We start from the raw sequence: 21,846 nt of genomic DNA, 5'->3' as shown, positions 1-21,846 counted from the left end.
GATGGACGGAGTGCTGAAACTTTTTAACTACTCACCCCCAGTCACAAATCTGGGCGTAATCCATTGTTCTTTAGTTCACTATGCCAACCCAGTTTAGACCCAGCCATATGCAAATCAGGCTTGACCCTGCTCCTCATGGGAATAATCCAGCCTGAACTGCCATTCCAGGTCCTCCCTGGACAAGAAACAAGCATCCCTGGTACCAGTTTTGGAGTTTCATCCCTCATCAGCCGGGCTAGCTTGCATTCAGTGGAATGAAACCCATGTCTGGGCATACCCTTGACAATTTAGGGCAAAAATAGTAAACACAACAATATGATCAACGGAGTGCTGAAACTTTTCAACCACTCACCCCCTGTCCCAGATATGGGTTTAATCCATTGTTATTTAGCTAACTATGCCACCAAAGTTCGGACCAAGCCATATGCAAATCAGTCTTTACCTTGCTCCTCATGGGAACAATCCAGCTCGAACTGCCTGACCAGGTCCTCCCTGGACAGAAACCAAGCATCCTGGGACCGTTTTCGGGGTTTCACCCCTCATCAGCCAGGCTAGATTGAATCCAGTGGAACAGCAAGCAAGGGACCCACGTCTGGGCATATCCTTGGCCACTTAGGGCAAACATAGTAAACACAACAAGATGAAGGATGGAATGCTAAAACTTTTCAACTACTCACCCCCAATCACAAATCTGGGTTTAATCCATCATTCTTTAGCTCACTGTGCCACCCCAGTTTGGACCCAGCTGTATGCAAATCAGTCTTGACCCTGCTCCTCATGGGAATGGTCCAGCCTGAATTGCCTGGCCATGTCCTCCCTGGACCGGAAACAAGCAACCTGGGACCGGTTTCAGGGTTTCATCCCCATCAGCTTGAATCCACTGGCACAGCCAGCAAGGGAACCACGTCTGGGCATACCCTTGGCCACTTAGGGGAACATAGTAAACACAATTATATGATGGATGGAGCGCTGAAACTTTTTAACCACTCACCCCCAATCACAGATCTGGGTTTAATCCATCGTTCTTTAGCTCACAATGCCACTCCAGTTTAGACCCAGCCATATGCAAGCCGCAGTATCTCACTCCCTAAGGTGGCATCCGATTTTATGCCTGCAGTCTATTATCTGTCCAGCTAAAAGTGTTTTTTAAAAATATGGTAAGTTCTCCTGGGGTCATGGTTTTAATGAACCAGGAGACTTACTGGCTTTTTTAAAATATTGCTAGGAGGCTGCTGCACTCCCTGCATCCCCCCACAACATAAAAAGTGCTTGGTGACAACCCTGCTCCTTCTAGTAACATCACCAAGCTAAAAAAATAAATAGAAATAGTACTCACAGGGCATTATGGGGAGTGCCTTCAATGAGCAGTGAATAATAAATGTTTTTATAATATTGTTGTGGGTTCCCAGGTACCCACCCAGGACACTTGAATGTTTAATATATGTTGGGAGCTGCCAGGGGTGTTTCAGGGCCCCCGAAGCCCCAGTCGCTTCCCATGCTGTCAGACATTGTGTCTGCCGGCAGGAGCCGGCATGCTTGTTTTTAAGTGGATGCTCAATTAGCGCACTCACAGCTCCATATTTAGCTGTTGGCTTTGGGGGTGTTCCAGGGCTGATGCAGCCTCATCCGGCTCCCCTTGTGGGATCTGGCCAATTTCTAAGTAAGGTGGGTTCACCGGTGCCTGCCTGGGGCACCCACAACGAAGGGGTCATTGGAAGCCATGGTTGGAGCCCCAAGGCCCCTGTAGCCCCCGCCAGCTCCCCTTGTGGGAGATGGACATTTTAAGTGTTGGTGAGTGCCCCTGTGTCCACCCAGGGCACCCACAATGCAGTAGCCAGTGGAGTCTGCAGGGGAAGTCCCAAGGCCCCCCCTACACCCCGTGGCCCCTGTTGGTAGCCCTGCTAGGCTATATTTAGTACTGGCAGAAACAGGCACCCACCTTCGTGGGATCAACATCTTGTAACTGCTCCCACCAGGAGAGAGCAAAGTTGAGTTACCATGCCCGCACTCTCTAAGTCAGGGAACTACAGTGTCCAAAGGGTGGACTCACTCAGACACTGTACACTATCAGGTCCCTGGGGATTGGGTCTCTGGGACTGGTACTGACACCGGGAGGGGGGCTCATTGTCCCCCATTAAAAGCAAATATGGCCTGATGTATTAGAGCACAGGGGTGGCTCTGGGAGGGGTGGCGCGTGCCCACCTCCCCTTAAAAGAAATGGTCCCATGGGATGGGATCCCCAGGAATGTAAAGAGTTGGGGAAGAGGTAGCCGCATGCCCCCTTTAAAAATAATACAACCACGGGGAATGGGTTCCAAGGGGCTCTGTGAGGGAGGCTGTGTGCCCCCATCCCCATTAAAAAGGAAACAACCCTTGGGAATGGGGTCCCTGGTGCTGTAATCTGCTCGGGGAGGGGAGACATGCATGCCAGCCTCCCCAAATTCTGACACACCTTGGAGCCAGTACATGGACCACCCTGGGGGTCATTTAAAAAATAAAAATATGGCACCTGCCATTTTGTGTTTTTTTTTGCAGTAATATACTCTGGACTACGTTGTGATTGCAGCAAACACACATAAAAAAATGTTTGGGCCGCAAGGGGGTCCCTCACACAAGGCCTGGGGTAGGGTATTGTTTTTCATTCAGTTTCAGGACAAGTGACTAACACCTGGAAGTCCAGTAATGACTGTGCCAACATTTCCATTAATGTTGCGGACAGCCAATCAGAGCGCTTAGTCTCGTGGGACCTTTACTCCTGTGGGATATATATAAATATATATTCAGATTACGCATTCCCATCTTTTGGAGGTAGTAATTTTCCCTACGCTCTGTCATACTTCTGAATGTAGTCCTTTTTAAACACTTGTGAAATCTTTATATCAAGACAAGGGATATATGCTAACAGATCTAGAGTGTTATCATGTGATTGGCACTTTGAACATATGGCATGGAAATATTTATACATTTCTATCTAACCAGCTTTCGTACAGCAAACAATGCCAGTGTTCTCACTTCTTACATTTTCTTCAACCTGTGTATCAGAAGTGGCCATATAAGAAGTAGTTACCTGTGGTTTTCTACTAGAAGTGATGATGTCCAACACTGAATTCTGATCTGATAAGGTGTCAATGTGTGTTAGGTCATATATGCAATAGGAAATGGTTCCCATTTTCCAGTAGACCTTCTTTTGCCTTTTCACAAAGTAATTAAACATCTGTGAAAAAAAGAAATTGCACATGATTAAATTATTGCAAAAACATCCTGCTAAGACTGTTGAATATCTTCTACCTGGTGCATACGAAAAGCATACCTCGGCACTGAGCAGTGTCTCCTCAAATCTTACTTCTACAAAGAAAAACACAACATCCTTGGTCAACACTGCACTCTAAACAGTCACTAGTCAATCAATCAATGACACAAGCTCCTGCCACAATATACCACACAAGCGAATCTTAATCTTTTGACTTCTGTGCACCCTAACTGAATCATTACTAGAATCCAGGGAACCCCGCAAAGTCATTATACTAGGAAGCCAGGCCTAAGCAATTTCTACCACTTGAACCTGAAACAAATTCAAAAATACACAAACAATATACATCAAACAAATACACAAATTATTATTTGTCTTTATTTAATTCACAAATATAGAAACAAATAAGGAAAAGTTGACTATGTAATAGTGATGGAAAGGGTGCAGCTTTTCTAAATTTGTTTTATGTATTCTAGACTTTAACACTGTGTCCTCTTTGCTCCTAATGCATCCTCTCTTTTTGTTGGTACATCAATGGAGGTCACCCATCATCCATACTATATTTTGTTTGTTGTACTAGTGCTGCTCTCATGAATCAAGCTAATGAAACCAACTTAACTTTTAGCTTCCACTTTCAAATTCTCCTCTTTTACATAACATTTTAAAACTGTCAGCAAGCAAAGTAGCAGAGGTCGGTAAGCTTTTCCTACCTTTTCTCCTCAGACCGCAGAGTCATCCAGGGCAGACTTTGGTGGGCGGGGGGGGGGGGGGATTGGCTACTTGAGACCATCGCAACACAGCCTAGTGCAGCTTTGGGAATCATTAAAGTTAAGGGAGTAAAAACTACAACAATAGAAATTGCATATAGAGGCTGGAAACGAGGAGCAGCAGAGCAAGGGTCTACTAAAGGGAAACCCGTTGATAAAAATACCAAGTCGGCCCTGGAGGGTAAATCTGCCTTACCTACACACAGGAAGGGGGGTACAACCTTGCAAATAGAGCCTAAAGATAAGGTCAGGGGTACTAAATCTAGCAGAAAGAAGGGTTACTCCCTAGACTCCAAAGTAAAGGTCAACGCATCATTAAGGTCCTACTTCAAAATGTATCCACAGGTTTTGGACGTGGTAAAACAGGGGGAGACCCTTAGGAAAAACTTTGAGCAGTCTGAGATAGAACAACAGCCTTCCCTGGGATTTATGGAGGAGATTGAGACAGTATATACCCCTACACCTACACCTACACCTGCTAAACAACTTGAACTATTAAGTAACCCTGAGATCTTGGTAGCAGGTACAATCATGACCTCAAGTGAAGTCAGCGGGTGCGCAAGAGGAGAAAACCTTGCATCAGAAAGCACAGTGGTCAGTGGCAATGGTAATGGCAATGGTAGTAGTTGTGGCAGCAGTAGCAGTAGAGAAGTGGGGACCGTTTCTGAGAAGGAGGGTCCCTCTGTGGCATCTCTGGAGGCTCTCTTCTCTACCTTGTCCTTGGATATCAGAAAGGGGTTTGCTGTCTCAGAGACATATCAGGGAGAGATCAGGCTCTTCTGTGAGTCTCTTGAGAAAAAACTTGATCTTCTTAACTCTAGGACTGTGGCTTTAGAAAGTTCAGTGGAGGAGCTTAAAGATGACCTGGGAGCAGCTAAAGCTGATATTTTGACACTCAAGAAGGAAGAGGCTGTGCTCCGGGATAGAGTAGAATCATTAGAAAACAACTCACGGTGCAACAATCTATGCCTTCTGAATGTCATGAGCATTAAATTTAGTACCAATTACACACTCTATGGGTTTTAGGTCATCATACTACTCAAGTATCAATGGCTTATTAGCACTCACCCCCCGCTCACCACTCCAATAGGAAGACTTTGAGAATCTATATCCCCTCCACCACACCCACCCTTGCCCAAGGATTAATGCATCCTCCTCAAAACATGGTCCATCCACATGCTTTTCACTGAACTTTCCAACTTCTCTATGTAAATGAATATGTTATAGAACCATCTCTCAAAAGGATGCACCATGAATTTTCCAGGTCCCCATCTCACTGGACATGGTCATTAAAAAAAGTACTATTATAACTTTGCTTTCAAAACCTTAGTAGACCGCTCTACTTTCTGCTTTCTCTCAAGAGTTTGTAGAGAACACTCTTTCAAGATTGCTCACAGACTCTCTCTCTCTTGTCTACAAAAGGGAATTGCCCTCTCTGTCAACCTTTGCATGATTAATCAACATTCCTTAATCATACAGCTACCTTAAGTTAATAACTTCTATGCAGTGAATCTGAATTTTTCATGTCTACCTTGCTGTGCTTGCATTTGATAAGTATATATTGCATGTTAACTTACATTATTAATGCTTCTCTATGTGATGGTCTGTAATTCTGAAGTTATTATTGTTAAATAATTAATTTTAGTTATGCCAATTCATTTTTTTTACTTCTTGTACCCCATAAACGTGTAAAGCCCTGTCACCTTAACGTAACATTTAATGTTGCTGTAAATTAATTGCTGATGGTGGAGCTGTACTGTGAACACAGGGTTTTATCTTTGCAATTTTTCTCAATAACTAAGTTTAGTGCAAATTTTCTTGTGGTATAACTTATTTTATGTCACTTTATACATTTTTATTTATCTGTTATGAATTGTAAATTTAAGTAAACAAATCCAAAATGTGTGTGGAGTTCAGTAACTAAAAGGCAAATTTAGGAATGTTCCCATTACTCCCCTCAGATATTATCAACAATGTTCACATAACATCAATTGAAATGAAATGACAAACACAATCAACTATGTCACGTGAGCTTGCTGCCCTACTAAACAATCTTGTCACATTAATCAAACACTTAAAGGGGCTTGCATCAATACAAGATAAAGTGACATGTTTCAGTTAATCATATATTACTTAATTGCAAAAATGAACAGATGTTGGACACTCACAGTGATATCTCCTTCGTGAGCTGCTGTCTTCAGTGGGGTGAAGCCATCATTGTTTTTAAGCTTTTCCACAATCTGGCAAGTCTTTTCTGGCACAAGTCCTATTATCATGTCATACATGCGACAGACAATTTTTTTATCTGGCTGCAGAGTCAGTACATGGAATACAGTGTTTCCTACAATCATTGAAAAATAGCAATTTGGAGCAAACATCAAATTTCATTTGTGATATATATTTCACTGCAAGTGCAATATGAACTGTTCAATTATGTAATTACTTGATGTAGATAACCAGGTGATTCCTTATTTAAATGTTTGCTTCATTTTTTTAGTTTGATATTTGTATGGCCATTGGAGTGGAGGTGGGAGATATGTAGGTAGACTGGAAATTACTAGTCCTACTCCCATATTCTGCGAAAACACTATTGATATTTTCTTAGCATTGCCACTCATGTCTCTTTTGTGTGAGGACAGGCTGAGGGAATCCCTTGGCAACCTAAATGCTACTTAGCATGTACCCTTGAGGGTACGGTACCAAAATACTGTGCATTAAATATTGTATACATAATTTTTACTCAACACGGAAAAGTAAGCACACTACCATACTCTGTTTGTCGGCTAGAGATGTCCTTCACATATCTGTAAGTTAGAAGCTTTGAACTGAATGTCGCATGCCACTGCCCGCATGCGACACTGGTCCTGAAGAAAGCCATACTGAACCAAAGGGCATTTAGACATTATGGATGAAACATGTCGACCGAGACTGAGAATGTGAGCGTTTGTTGCTTTCTCGAAGCACCTCTACTACTGCTTTTAAATTTTGCCCAAGGTTAGCATGTTCAAATATTCCTTACTGGCTGGTAACTTGGAGGCCATTTTAAATCACCTCTTTTTTCACTTAAGAATCACCAAACAAACCTGCTGTGCCGGAATCAGGCATTGTAGCACACCGTTGATTTGCTGGGTGTCTCAGGTGAGACCTCAGTGATGAAGCATGCCACCAACTACATTGGTGGGTGGGGGGGTCTTTTAGGAAAACCTAAACATTTTTTTCACATCTCAAGCAGACACACAGAATATGGTAGTGTGTTCACTTTTCTTTTTTGTGTGTATTTATGAGGGAAGGCGAGCGGGCTCTCTTCTCACTCTCTATTGTTGTTATCGTTCTGCAAAAATATTACCCCATTGGTGGTAATAATTTAAACTCTGCACCCAATTGGACAATATATTTGTAAACAATATTTAAGACATAATAATTAAGTCAGGCAATATTTTTCTCAATGATATTATGCCATACAACCTCATTGAGTCGCATTCCCGTTTTAGTACTAATAGACTGAGGACTGTATGACGGAGATGGAGCAACTTAGATGGAAGACACACAGATTACATACCACAGGCTTGGCAAGAGAGGTAGGTCTTCAAATAATTGTGCTACATTCTAAAGCCCACAAAAGTGAGCGACAATAGTCAGGTATACAGTTACTTATGATTTTAAGAGGCTGACCACAGACATCCGATTAGATGACATTGGCAAAGAAATTTAGACAAATACTTGAGTGACGTGCTGTATCTTGGGCACAAGATCAAAGGGGCTTTAAATTTGATCCTCTCCTTGACTTCAGTGTAGGTGCATCAATGAAGGGAAGATGTGGGCAGTTATTTTAAAGATGAGGAACTCTTCTGTGCCTGATTTCCGACTTTGTCAGGAAGATCCCTTTTGGCTTTATTGTAGGAGTCAATGTGTGTTGGGCAACTTGAAGAACAAGGCTCATTTGTGGTGAGTTAGCAGAAGGTCATGATCATTCGAACGAGGAAAAGGTGGAAAAAATATTTTGGGTCCCTTTGTTTATTTGCCGAATAAATGGCACTGTGAATTGAGGATGACCCAGATTTTAGATTGAGCTGGAGGGCAGTGTTGTGATGATCAGCAAAGCAATACCTATACAGACCTACAAAAATACCCACAAGCAATGTTGAAACCTAACTTACTAATTTCAGGACTTTGTGTTGTTAGTTGATTCCACTAACAAGAAAGGTTTGATGGAATTCCCCACAAGTCTGATGCCCTGAAAAAGTCCAGTGTAACAGACGAAACGTGTTCATTGCGGTTCTCATTTTTAGGGCTACCAATTTTTACTATCAAAGACAAATCGTTTATCCACAATAAAGAAGAAAAAATTAAACCACAAACCACTATTTTGACTAACGTAATTCATACAACTATACTGTATACATGTCAGCTACATAGGACTTATGAATGATGTGCTACAAGTACACCTTGTTGGGAGTTATCCTTTTGTTTAGGTCTTCTGTGTCCCTTTTGGTAGCAAGATTAATTGTTTGTGAGAACCCACCTGCTTTATGATAACATTTATGTTTACTAATCACTAGATACAAATGTACAACCCAATTATTCTTACCACTACAATTGTACTAGTTATGAAAACAAGTAGTACAGGAAGAGAGACTGATCTTTGGGTCATAGCCTTTTAGATGCCAGTGTTCATGTGTTTGTCATGCTTTGCCATTACATCAATGGGTTGTTTTTCATACCCAGTCCATTTTGTGGATTTTTTAATTGTATCACTTGCATTCCTGTAAAGTTTTGGTGATGGGGCAGCAAATAGTTCTTTTGTTGCAGTACAGATTATAATTAAGAGCCAGTGTGGTGTTCTCACTGGCGTAATATAGGCTCCCGTAGTCACCCCGGTGTGGTGGGGCCCGAGCTCCTAGGCCCCCCTCAGCAAAAGTGCTAGGTGGTGGGCCAGGGAAGGGGGCCACCTCAGTGTACTTTGCAGGCCCCCCTCAAGTTTTGTTATGCCACTGGGTGTTATTTGATGAATTTACTTTACTAACATGATGACATTTTCATTGCTAAATTGTGGTATTCTTGTTTAAGACGTAGATGCTGTTAGTAGGGTTCCGGGGTCTAATCTTAGCATAAAGAAACAGTGCTAATAAGTGATTACTCTTGTGTTTTCAAAAGTGTTACATTACTTCAGGTAACCTAGCAGACACATCCTGGTCCATCTCTTCCTAGAATACCACAATAACTCAATGCAGACTGTGTGAAATTACTAAGCTAATTAACATAGGCTTTGGTGTTGTTGTACTAGACACAAGAGCTGAATCTTACAGCTGCACCTGCTCGGACTCAGCAATGACATTTCCTTTGAAATAAAGTGATGGGGGAACAAAGGGCAAGCATGTGTTACCAAGAAAAGGAGACTTCTGTGAGATAAGAACTGCACTAAAATAGTTTCTTTTAAAATCTTCCCAGCCTTCAGCCATACCTTTCCCTACTAACAGAAAAGTCAGGCCCCTGAAATACTATGCAACAAAATCTCCTGCATTGAATTAAAAGATCTTATAGCTCTATTTAGGTTCACTTGATCAATGAGTGGCCATTCTCATCCTTCAGCTGTCCTAAAGAGGGAGGAATGACAAAGAGAAGGCTCTGGCCAGATTTGATACCAGCACATCATCCATTAGCCACCAGGTGGCACAATATCTCATCAGAACCAATTTGTCTTCAACATGTCTCTTCACCACAAACTCCTATCAAGAACATTCAGAGATATGGAACCCTATTTGAACATTCTCAGAAGCCTCACCCGATGGCACTAATTTTGGCTGCAGGTGAAAGTCCATATGAAATATTTTTGATGTTATTTATGTAGAATATCAAAAACACAAATGTCGTGTCAATAATATCAGAGACAAAAATATTGTGAATGTACGTTTCTACAGGTAAGTAAAGTTTTACTATATATAACTCCACATATATGTACCTTGAGGATATATATATCTTCAAGGTACCTAGATGTGCAGTTAAGAATAGTAAATCTATACTTCTCTATTTGCACTTACCTTCTCAGTTTTTTGGTCCTTGATATTTTTGACACAATATTCTGTCTACATGATATTTGTGTTTCCAATATTATGCCAGTGATTCATTTTTGATCAGCCGAACCTCCCATGCGGACCACCTAAAGTTTTTCATGTTTTGAACAAAGGATGTACACCATTCACAACTGAATGTCCGATCTTGTCATTCATGAATTCTAACATTTATCAGTAAATTAACATGAAATGTTTCCCACTAATAACTTGGATTTAAATGGTTCCATAAAGATTTTTTGGTAGGTTGTCAAGACATTTTCAAGATATTTTGGGATTTGTTGATCCATTTTAACTATGGCACATTCTACCAAAAGATAAAACAAGAATGCTTTAAAGGAGATCTATAGTTTATTGATCAGAGCTTTACCTGGCAAAGGAGTTGTGAAAACATTGCCTTACTACATATAAAAGTCTTTGGTTAGGTTCACAAATTCACTGAAAAGTTTTTCTCTTACAGACAGACGAACTGCAACAATTGAACCCATTCAAACATTGACTCCCAGCATAACAGGGATAGTAGGGATTATTAGGGTTGAGTGCATGTATGTATAAACATTTGTGCCCACCTATATAGAGAACAATGTAGAGTTGAACAAAGTCAGGATCTCTTAGGAACAATTCAGAACCATTTACAATGAAGCACAATTCTTGTGACTGGTCAATCGTAACTTGTTGATATGTAATGTTCTCTCAGGTTGTCTGTCTCAAGCTCCTGTTAAATTATTTGAAAGGTTGCAGCAATTCTGATATTGATGGGGTTGGTGTTCCAGATGTTTGAAGCATATAAGGAAAAGACTTCCCTTCTTGTTTTCTATTTTCTGAGGATTTTAGTTACCAGTCAGGCAATGTACTGGCTTCTGGTGTATCACTGCACACCTGCGGTAGTTAAGTTCTCTGCTAGGTACATAGAGGTTCTGGTTTCGGAGACCTTTTATGTTGATGCCACTAAGCCTGAAGATGAGGAGGGCTTTGAAGGCAGACCGGGTTAGAGTGATATGTTGGAACTTTAAATAGCCTATGATGGGACTGCGCCACTTGTTGGGGGCCTTTCAGGAACCCCATTACGATGTTGAGACTGTACAGCATGGTGTTGACTTTATGGGCAAATGAACTGAGGCTTGTACTATAACTCTGAAGTAGGTTTCTAGTAGGTAGGGTTCCATTTTCTTCTGGCAAGAGAGTAGATAACATGCTATCTTGAATTTCTTGGCAATTTGTTCTTTGAAGGAGAGGTCTGTGTCGGGGATAAAACTAAGTGGTTTTGTCTGAGGCAACAACTGAAGGATGAACCTAAGCTCATTTTAGTGATCCAGTTTTAAATTAGTGACTTTTTGTTACTATTGGGGAAGAGCACAAACTCTGTCTTGGTCCTGCCCTAGTTCTAAGTAGGTGCAGGACATCCAATTCTTAATGAGATTGAAGCAGGTATTGAGTAAATCTTTGGGTTTCATCAGTGCATGATGCGGTTTTTGATAAGTAGCGTGCCCAGGGATTTCGTACAGAGTTTGAAAATTATACGGAGCGCAATGAATACGTGGAGGTAGACTGTGGCTGGAATTTTGAAGTTCCTATCCAGACAAATTGGTCCCTGTTGGTGTAGAATATGAACTACTGGAAAACCATATCAGAGAAGGCCATAATTGTCTGCAGCAAGTGGATTCTTTCTAGGTGCTCAACTGTGTCAAAGGATGCAGAAAGGTCAAGTAGGATCAAAAGGCAGGAGTCATTCTTGCTGGCAATCAGGAAGTCATAGACTTTCCGAAGGGTGTGAATCTCTCTGGTGCAGCAAGATCTAGAGATAGGTTGGTGTTTTCTTAACAGCTTATAAATGTTGTTCTTATGCTAATGAAGATAGCCTGTTGGGTTGGAGGGTGATAGGCCACTCATTGAGTAGGCCTTCTGGGATAGGATTGGCTCTTCCAGCATGGGGAGAATTTGTCATGTTTTGAGAGTGTTGAAGTTTTCTTGTCTGAAGAAGCTGTTGGCGATCTTGAGCAGATGTTTGTGGACAGTTCCATGGAGGGATTACACAATGGATGATGGAAGAATGACATATTTTCAAGAGGGGGCTTCGAGACAGCTGAAGATGTTGGCGGGTCGGTGTTTGAGAGGAGGTATAAGGATGTTGGCTTTAGGGTGAAGCAGTAGAAGGATTAGAAGGAGTACGATTGGCTGTTTCATGGTGTCATGGTTGGTTCATACTTCAATATCTTCCCAGTAGAGAGGTGATTGATATCATGACATTAGTCAATTGAATGTCTGATAGGTGGGTCCAGCATGGAATTAAAGGAGAGCTTAACTGCCATCAAGAGGGGCTTACATCTGTTGTTTGCCTTGGAAATGGTGGTCTTGTATAAGGTGACTGACTGTGGTAATGAGGAAGCTGAATGTTGAGTGTTTTGGGTTTGTGGAGGTTGTCAGAAGTTTTGACCCATTTCCACTTGTTTTCTTGCATTTGAATGGAATTGTTGATCTTTGAGAGTGTTTGTGAATACCATGATACTGATGCTTTAAGTTTTTGCCTGAATGTGTATTGAATGGTGCATTCAGACCCATCTGATTCTGTGGCACAGTTGCATTTGTCAAGAAACATGATGACATCTGAGGTAGGCTGGACTGAGTTGGAAAGCCTGATGAGTCTATGAGAAAGGTCTACGAAAGAGAGGTAACCCACTGTTGATCTTTTTTGTTGAATTTGGTTCTTTGGTGTGCCATGATGGATAAAGAAAGGGATGGTGAGATTATCTTTACTGTTCAGCAATATCGAGATTTGCATTGATGGATAGAGGCTGAATTAGTTTGATTAAGATAGACAGGAGCAAGTTGGTAGCCATTACATTGTGCAGCTCCAGAACCCAACCTCTTCCCTGTGGAACGCCTCATGGAATCATCCATGTTTCTGCTCTTTTCGATATATATGCCTCCTTACATCGCCCTTTTAAACTCTCATCATGTCCATTTTTTGAAGTACAAAGATAACATTCAGAGACTACTGCAACGTAGGAGGGATGCAGATCTAATAGTGAATCGTTTTGGTCCACCTCCACCCAGGTTAGAGGCTGATGTCCAGAAACAGTCTTAAAAGTAATACCAGAAAAGAAAGAGAGATTATATCAAAGGCAACTTGTAATTGCATTGAGACTTGTTTTGTGGTCAGGCACAATGAAACCATGCATAGCGCCAGCTCTGCCAACAAGTGTGAGTCTCATGGGCGGCCATAAAGTGCCATGGGATACCTAATTATATCACCTCATGATTTTTCCATACTTATGATCTACTATTTCTTGCAATGTTCCTTATTACCTCCTATGTTATTGGCATGAACGCCACATTTCTGCTTATGGGATTATTGGAACAGTACTAATCTCAACTTCCCAAGGTTCCCATATACAAGCTGCAGCAGATATAGTGTCAAAGGCAGTCTGGTTTTAAGAATTGGTTATCTGGAACACATTGCAACAACTCTCCATTTGCAATTTAGCAGTACCTAACCTGAAGCAATTCTAATGTGTATGTATTGCAGATAAAGCATTCCTTAGAGCAGGTCCTAACTTCATAATTGAAAATACAAGCATTTTGATTCAACCTTTAAATACTTTCTCAGTTTCTGGAAATCTTTAGCTTGTACATGTCTTTGGATGAAAATGTTAAGAAAATTGAAGGTGCACCCAGAAAGGAGTCCAAACGTTAATAAGGAAGTCCTTTAAGTTTCTTTTATTCTTTATAATAAAGCATGCAGTCAGACATCAGCCAACGCGTTTCGTTCTTTACAAAATAACTTTTTCAGGGCAATATTGGTAATTGGCATTGGTGCTATCGGATTCAAATCACGGAGTGATATTAGTTGAATACCTACTGGAAACCCCTCAGTAAGAGTTCCAAAATATTGATAGTGGTTACAGCAGTTTCTATCGGTAGTTTTAGAGGGTCATTTCGTTGTGTGATACAGAAAATATATCACAGGGAATCCCTTCTGGAGACATCACAGTCAGAGTTCCAGTCGATCGATTCCAACCCAAACTATCTATAAGGTCTTGGAAATGTAGAAGGCTGGTACGCGGCGTACGAAACGCGTTGGCTGATGTCTGACTGCATGCTTTATTATAAAGAATAAAAAAAACGTAAAGGGCTTCCTTATTAAGGTTTGGACTCCTTCCTGGTGCACCTTACATTTTCTTAAAATTTCTTGTCTGGATTCCAGTGGAGCCCAACTGCGGCGGACTTATGAGGTGTAATACACAGGACATTTACATTCATTGAATGGGGATTGAGGTGCTGAACCAAGGGTCAGCTGCAGTTTTTAGAGTTTGTTATGTCTTTGGATGAACCAGACCATGTGGAGCTGCTTTTTCTAGTGGGCCTCAGTCCTGCAAAATGTCATTCTCAAATCACTTTAAAAATGTATTTACTACACTTCAGGACTGTTGAAGGACCAAAGTCAAAAAAGTAATTTAGACTGTTTGTTAAATACAAATGAGAATAGACCTTGTATTATTGTCACTACAACAAACGGCAGATGTATAGGTCTGTGCACTGCTCCTGTTGTGAAACACAGTATTCCACTCTGCATAGCTGTTTAGGACCCTTGGCTGCATAACGGAGATGAGTTCCTGCTTACTTTTATGTACCAACAATGTGAATTCACGCTGCAGCATCACTGCTAAAGAGATGATCAGGGCTCAAGGTGTAATAGATAGAATTGAGTGCCAAAGTCGGTCTGATGGATCCGAACTTTGAAAACCTGTTCTGACCCACGTTCTGGTTCAGTTCTAGACCTGTAGACCTCAATTCACCCTTATGAAACCACCCTTATACGAACTCTTCAGAAAACTGTGTTTTGCACATTATTTCATCATCTGGACAGGGTTTGAAGTGCAAATGTGAATTCAGCATTTGTTATGAACATGGCAAAAACCTGTACAGGCCATGTGTGGTGAATCTATGTGTCATTGGTAGAAACAGGAGTACTCATCATTATTAGAAATTTTAGGTTTCAGGTTGAAGTTATTCTTTCATATTTCACAGGCAAAGGCCTACTACAACTATGATTGAACAATGATTTCACAAGAACTGATAATATGTTCCTGGGCAAAGCAATGGAACATGGCAGTAACATGGCAGTAACATCTGCTTTTGGTTAGAGATCTGGGCAAAGCAACATGAGGTTTCAATTTGGAGTTGTCTTTGATTACTGAGAAATACTATGATCAGTCAAGTCATCATCAATTAAAGAGAGAGACTTAAAAGGTGCTGCTGGGATTGCCATGATTCACAAATTCACACTCAGCGAAACATTCTGGAGGCAAACTATCCAGTGAATCCAAAGGTACTGCCTAACGAACAAATACATACAATATGAAGTACATTAATTGAGAATGCAGTTACCTAAGGAGTCTTGAGCATCCACGCGTGCATTGTGCTGAAAGAGAACTTTTGTTATTTCTTCATTTCCAACACATGCTGCAAACGACAATGGAAACTCCCCTGTTTGAAATAAAAGGTAAATGATTTATCAGATTGGAAAATCAATGTAATAACACATTGCCATTTTTTTCAACATACATATAAATATACAATATTATGTTCCTTTTCTTTTAAGAATGTTTGAAAATATTGTGAAACATCTATATATTATACCAAGTTATGCAAGATATAACTGGTTCCTTGTTCCAAATTCCATAGTCATCCATATGTGGCAACAATACCTAACCTCACGTGTTCGAAATATTCAAAAAGGATAAACACACAAGGATGTACTCCAGTAAAAGGTAGCAAAAGGCAAGCCTAACTTCATTTGCAGGGTAAAAAGGTGGAGGCAACATTCTCATTAAGATGGGGGTATTACCTGTGTGGGGATAAAAAGTAAATTATGTTAATGTCTAATTCTTCAGGATTTATTCATAGATGGGTTCCATATAGTAGTTCATTTGTACAAGTCAATGCTGTAAATTGTTGTATTCTTGGAAATCAATGACTGATGTACATTTTTTTTCGAATACTCATGGGATTCTTTGTGTACACATAAGTCACTTAGATGATGAACTAGTCATGACATTTCTAAGTGAAAATTCCCTTTTCCAATTCACAAAATATTTTTACATTTGTAAATCTATTTACTCTCCCATAATATTACACTAAGTAGTTTTACTTAATTTTAAATATGCTCTCAGGGAGAGAGGAAAATGTCCTTCTCTGAATGCCTTGGAAATGTGTTAGGCACTCATAAACTCATGAGTTTGTGGGTATTAACAAACTATTAATTGGCACTTTCTTTTTCTTCTTTAAATGTACACCTGAGAAGAAAATCCTTTTCAAGGTGGAGCCGTTTTATTTTAGCTCAACCCTTACACGTCACAGAAACGTTGTTTTCACATATACTCTGCATGCCTAACTTTATTAACATGAAGTGAAGCATTCAACTGTACTCATGAAGTGTATTCACTGTAGAAAACTAGAGACTCATGAATGGTGCACATTAATTTTTAGTTTAACCATGAAAACATGTAGTTCTCATTAATACTTATACTTACTACTCAAGTTTTATTGCATTTAGTTGAATCCTATTGAACACAATATTCGTTTGCAGTTTTTGGAAGTTAGACGTGCACACATAATCATGTATTCGAAATGCACATTGAAAATGTTTAGCTAAAGTTAGCTTCACTAGGCCTTAATTTCTTAACATGAAATGTACTTTCCCTTGCTCTGCATGTTCTTTTCCTTTGCAGTTGCGTTTTTGTGATTTCATAGCTAGAGAAAGGAGTACTCAGTATTAGAGAAATTGAGGCCTATCAGGAACGAGGGTGCCCATGGTTACCTTGGTCGTTTGAGCTCTGAGGGATGGGAAAACCAACTGATGTTGCAGATGCACACTGTGAGAAAGAGAGGAAATTGTTTTTTTGGTGACGTTTATAGAGATATGTATACTCCTGAAACTTTTTGGTTTTAATTATTATTCATAACACTAGACTGCAAGACAGATTTCTATGTACTTTGAGAGGTACAGACCTCTACTTTTCCTTCTGTCCTTGCGTGTGTGTAGCTTTATACTAAACACTGATTTCCCTTTTTAGACTTCTGTTAGAGTCTTCACTCATGCTGATATCTCCCTTCCTCTATTCCCGACTCCTTTGAGACCTTATATTCTAAACCATCCTCATTCTAGACGTAGAGCCTGATTAGAGGACTTGAGACCTTATTCATGTTTAGGAAGGAGAATTGGAGTTTCTTAAAGGAACACTGATTCCAAATAATTGGCCTCTATATTACTCCGATAGTTATTATTGCATGTTTTGTGCTATTGAGTCGGAATTTGTTTCAGTGCTTTATTTTGCTTGTCATAATTCTTTACGTTTATGACATTTCCTTGATTTTTGCTTTTATTGGAATGATTATTAACTTGTAATAAACCCACTTAACTTTAGTTACCGATTCCTATTCCTTATTGTGTGGTCAAATGGGTTACACCAACTTTAAGTTGTTGAATTGAATTATGACTCCCTCTTTTGCCTCTGTCAACCAGAAACATATATTAGGTGAGAAGTGGTAACCGCTTCCTGCACACTTCCAAAGGCCATGATTGTGGAACTACTTCCCCCAAATTGACTAGGTGTAGGGTAGGTGGTCTTTCCAAAGAAGAATATATTTTCCCCATGAATTAAAAAAATGAAAAGGTTAGCATGCAGGAATCCACTTTAGGTAAGCTTTTACACATGACCTAGTTACTTTCCGGCAAGCTTAATAACTCAGAATCCTGTTCTTCCTCATCATAATCAAAACCTAGTTATGTTTTGCCTCACCCAGGAGACATATTTTGCATGTCAAAGCCCTGAGTAATTGTAATCTGGAATTAAGCCCCACTCACAGAGAACCTCCTTAACGGAGGCAATGACCAAAATAACCTACTGTACTTCCAAACAAAGCAACTGGCCCGGTGTTCCCTCCCAATTGGGAAATGAGAGCAGTAATTATGGACTGTGACAAGGATGACAGGACCAGTAGGTAACCAGGTGATTACCTCCTGATCTGCAGTCCCAGTCCTTGAATAGTGAGGATGTACACAATCATTATAAAGAAATACAGAGTAAAGACACAAGAATTGCAGAAGCCAATCGATGCAGCATCAGTGTCATTTTAGATAAACATAGAAAGATATATTTAAGATACCAAATACACCAAACTGCTGCAGGTGCCACCTTGATCAATTTCCAGGAAGAATAAACTTTTCTGGTGGATCTATACTGAACTGAACCTGGTAGAGTTGCCCTTGTAGATGGTCAGTCCAAAAGATAGCCAACTTCACCCAACAGCTATGAGTCACTATTTAAGAGCTGACCCTGAACTACCATTCAATGAGTGATAAAAATAGCACTGGTCTAATGAAAAGGAGCTTTTCAAAATAGAGAAAATTGAGAATCTTTAAACATCTAATGATTGCAGTCTCAACCCAAGAGCCAAGAAAGGAAAGTAATGAAAAATAAGTAAAACCAAAATCTGGGAATGGTGAAATTCTGAAGAGATCTTGGGAAGGAACTCTCTAGAACCAGAAGGGGTTCCAAGAAAGGACTGGGTAATAAATTACTAGCATTTGGAAAGAAATGCTTCCTCAGAAGCCAAGGGAGCCACTGAAGACAGTTCTAGGTCTCAAAAGACCTGGATAACTCCCCCACTGGCTTCTAAAATTAGATGTAGCAAGACCTAAAAATACTCCAAGTGTGAGAATTTCTATAATCTTACCCAGAACACAAGATGTTTGAAATCCCGAACATAAACACCAGGATTCAAAATGGGCCCAATGGTGAGTTAAACCTTTAAGGGTACTTGGTCACCTAGTTTCCTGACTAGAAAGAGTGAATTCCATAAAACAAACTTGGGCTTCAAAGTTGAGTCTTTCAATCTGAAAATCTCCACCCTGAGACACTGTCTGGAAGTAAAGGAGATATTTGAGGAGCAGGACAGAGTGGAAATCTTCGCAAAGGAAATGCTGAGAGATGTTAACACTTTGGTGAACCAAAGCCCCTGAGGCTACCAGTGAGCTACCTAAAGAACGTCTGCCCAATTGCACTGAATTTCCCAATGGAACCAGCTCAGAGAAAGAAAAGGTGACAAAAATAAAGAAGCCCCTTTGGCCAGATCAGAAACAGGGTGCAACCAGGCCCTGGGAAAAGGATTCAGGGAACACAACTGAAGGAGGAGTGCATCCTCTATTTGGACAGGGGGATGTCCAGTCAATAGAGACAGTACCTTTCAGTGATGATCCAGAAGTAAAGTGTGGAAAAGAGACCAAGAGAAATGGAAGATGGGCAGACCTGACTCAAGAGATTTGCATGCTATTTCTCCATCCCTGGAAGGTAGACTTCTGACATGGACTGAAGATGATTTAGTGCAAAGAGCTTTAATGCTATTATACTTAAGTGAAGGAGAAATATCGACTGTACAGGATTGTATTCAAATGTAAGTACTGTTGAGGAACCAGAGGCCACAGCTGAAGCAAAGGCAAATAAAGGAAATAGAGATGGGTGATAGACAGTAGACTTCAGAAGTGTTGTGGACATATATTCTGCCCCTGACTGCATCTCCTAAGACAAGGCTTTAAAATCTCTCAGCAGAGATTGTGTTGTATATGGTATAAACTTGTTGGCTCTGTTTTACACCATGTTCAGGGGCTATATAGTAGGAAGAGCTACTAGGTCACAACTGTAGTGATTGAGGTTGTTTGCTTCTAGTGCCCCGAGATTTGTCCTACTATGGCTCTGCAAATTGGTTAAAGTACACCCCTACTTCACTTGACGCTCAGGGTAGTGAGTATAAGCAGCTCAAATCATTCCTCATAGATAGTGTGGGTGGTAGAGACTCTGAAGTCAAGCAGTCAAAGAATAGACCCAAAAAGCAAATGTCCAGCCCATAGAAAAGTACTTTAGTCACACCATAATTTAATACTAAACATAATAAACCATGCAGCAATACAGGGAATGGATAAAATGTATGCGACATAGGGAACCACAAAAAAGAAGCTCTAGAGACGTTAGATTCTGGCACAGGTGCAGGCATATTGCTGTGAAATTGAGCAGCTGTCCTGAGTTCTCTGACCAGGAAGTCAGCCCATTTACTATGACTCAGCAGTTCTTTTAAGCAGGTTGCAATACATCTCACAAAAGTATTAGAGTTCCCAAGTCAATCTTTTGTCAGGCATTGGTGTTACCCAAGGGGAAGCGAACTCAGGATCTCAAAGTGTAGGTGTTCAGTCCACAGCCACATGGGGCAAGCAGTCTCACTCAGTGACATGGGCTCATTCAGGTGGCCATATCTTCTTTTCTCCACTTCAGACAAATGAAACCTGTAGAGGCACAATTGTAGGCACTCTGATTGGGCAGGTCGACTACTCAATGGGGAGTGAATAATTTCTTCTGTCAAGGATGCAGGGTTGCAGTCTTTGAAGTACAGCAAAGGCAGAGTCATCCCAGTTCTTCTGGTCTGTGCTGTCTCTGGAGTGGGCACACTGGAGTGTTGTAGACTCATATTAGCTATCTTAGTGGCACAGGGATGCCAGGAGACCCTAGCGTACACTCAGGTCAACTCTGGGCACAATCTCACAGCAGTCCGCTTTTCCTGGGTCGTGCCTCACTCTGGACTTGGTAGCTTGACGTCTCCACCTAGGCAGATAACTCCTGCGAGACAATTTGCTGCTTCTCAGCAAGCAGCCAGGCAGGCTCTCAGCCCTCAGCTCTCCAGCTCAAATGGGAAGATTTGAGGTGATGTTACCTCACTTTCAGGACTGTCGTACAGCTCTGGATCACAGCAGCTCTTCAAGTACTCTGTGAGCACACAGCTCCATGGTCAAAGAAGAAGCTTGGATTTAGAATGAAGAGGTAAAGTATGGGTCACATTTTATATATGATTTGCACATAGGGGATGTCTTTATCCATGGTGTCAATTGGGGATCATTCTATTTTTGATAATTTCCTGAGAAGATAGTCCAGCTATTAAGCTATTGTCGGTTCCAGGCTTACTCCACGGAGACGATACTGATTCACAAGGGAGTCTCCAGTTTTCCCCTCAATGCTGCTACTCATACCCCTGAACCTGCCATCTCCCCTAGCCATGCTATAGGCACATCCTTAGATAGGCCTCGGAAATGATGAAAAAGCCTGCTATGTAACATCCGATCCCTACCTAAGCATTCCACTGAGTTTTGGGATCTACTGTCCTCAGCACAGCCTGAGCTGGGGTTTCTGACTGAAACCTGGCTTAAGCACCATTCTGTTCCCTCCATAGTGTTAGGTATACCCGAAGGATACACGTTTATCAGATTGGACAGACCATTAAAGGTGGGGGGTGGAATCACCATTGTGCATAAAGACCGCATTAAGGTTTACCACACTGGATCAGCACGGAAATGCTGCTACAGAAGTTCTAATCTTTAGGATAGACATCTCCTCTCAAGTTAGCTGGAAGGGGGCCCTAGTCTATCGACCTCCAGGACCCCTAGCTGAATTCTCTCTACAACTTACCGAACTACTAGCTCCCCACGTGATTGCATGCAGTAACTTTTTACTACTAGGTGATTTTAATATTCATAGCGAATGCCCCTCCAATGATGATGCACAGATACTTCTGGCAGACCTAGCCCTCTTGGGCTTATCAAAGCTCAATGAAGGCCCGACCCACATAGCTGACCACACACTAGATATAATTTTTTCTAACTCCTCCAGGGTTCAGTGTGAACCCCCCAATGCCCCCCAACAATTAACCTGGTCCG

General features: G+C 41.1%; 1 protein-coding gene across 1 annotated transcript in view; it reads right to left on the bottom strand.

Annotated features, from left to right (window-relative positions):
• The window catches only part of LOC147683931 (transient receptor potential cation channel subfamily V member 6-like), a 176,561-nt gene that overhangs the window by 119,997 nt on the left and 34,718 nt on the right, over positions 1 to 21,846 (bottom strand). The window contains exons 4-6 of the mRNA XM_086944922.1: positions 15,474 to 15,572; positions 6,186 to 6,358; positions 3,068 to 3,214 (exon numbers count right to left, since the gene is read on the bottom strand). Coding sequence (XP_086801048.1) covers positions 3,068 to 3,214; positions 6,186 to 6,358; positions 15,474 to 15,572 — 419 coding nt within the window. The remainder of the gene's footprint in view (positions 1 to 3,067; positions 3,215 to 6,185; positions 6,359 to 15,473; positions 15,573 to 21,846) is intronic.

Source organism: Lissotriton vulgaris, chromosome 11 (assembly GCF_964263255.1).
Source record: "Lissotriton vulgaris chromosome 11, aLisVul1.2, whole genome shotgun sequence".
Taxonomy (NCBI): Eukaryota; Metazoa; Chordata; class Amphibia; order Caudata; family Salamandridae; genus Lissotriton; species Lissotriton vulgaris.
This window is presented reverse-complemented; position numbering and strand designations above follow the sequence as displayed.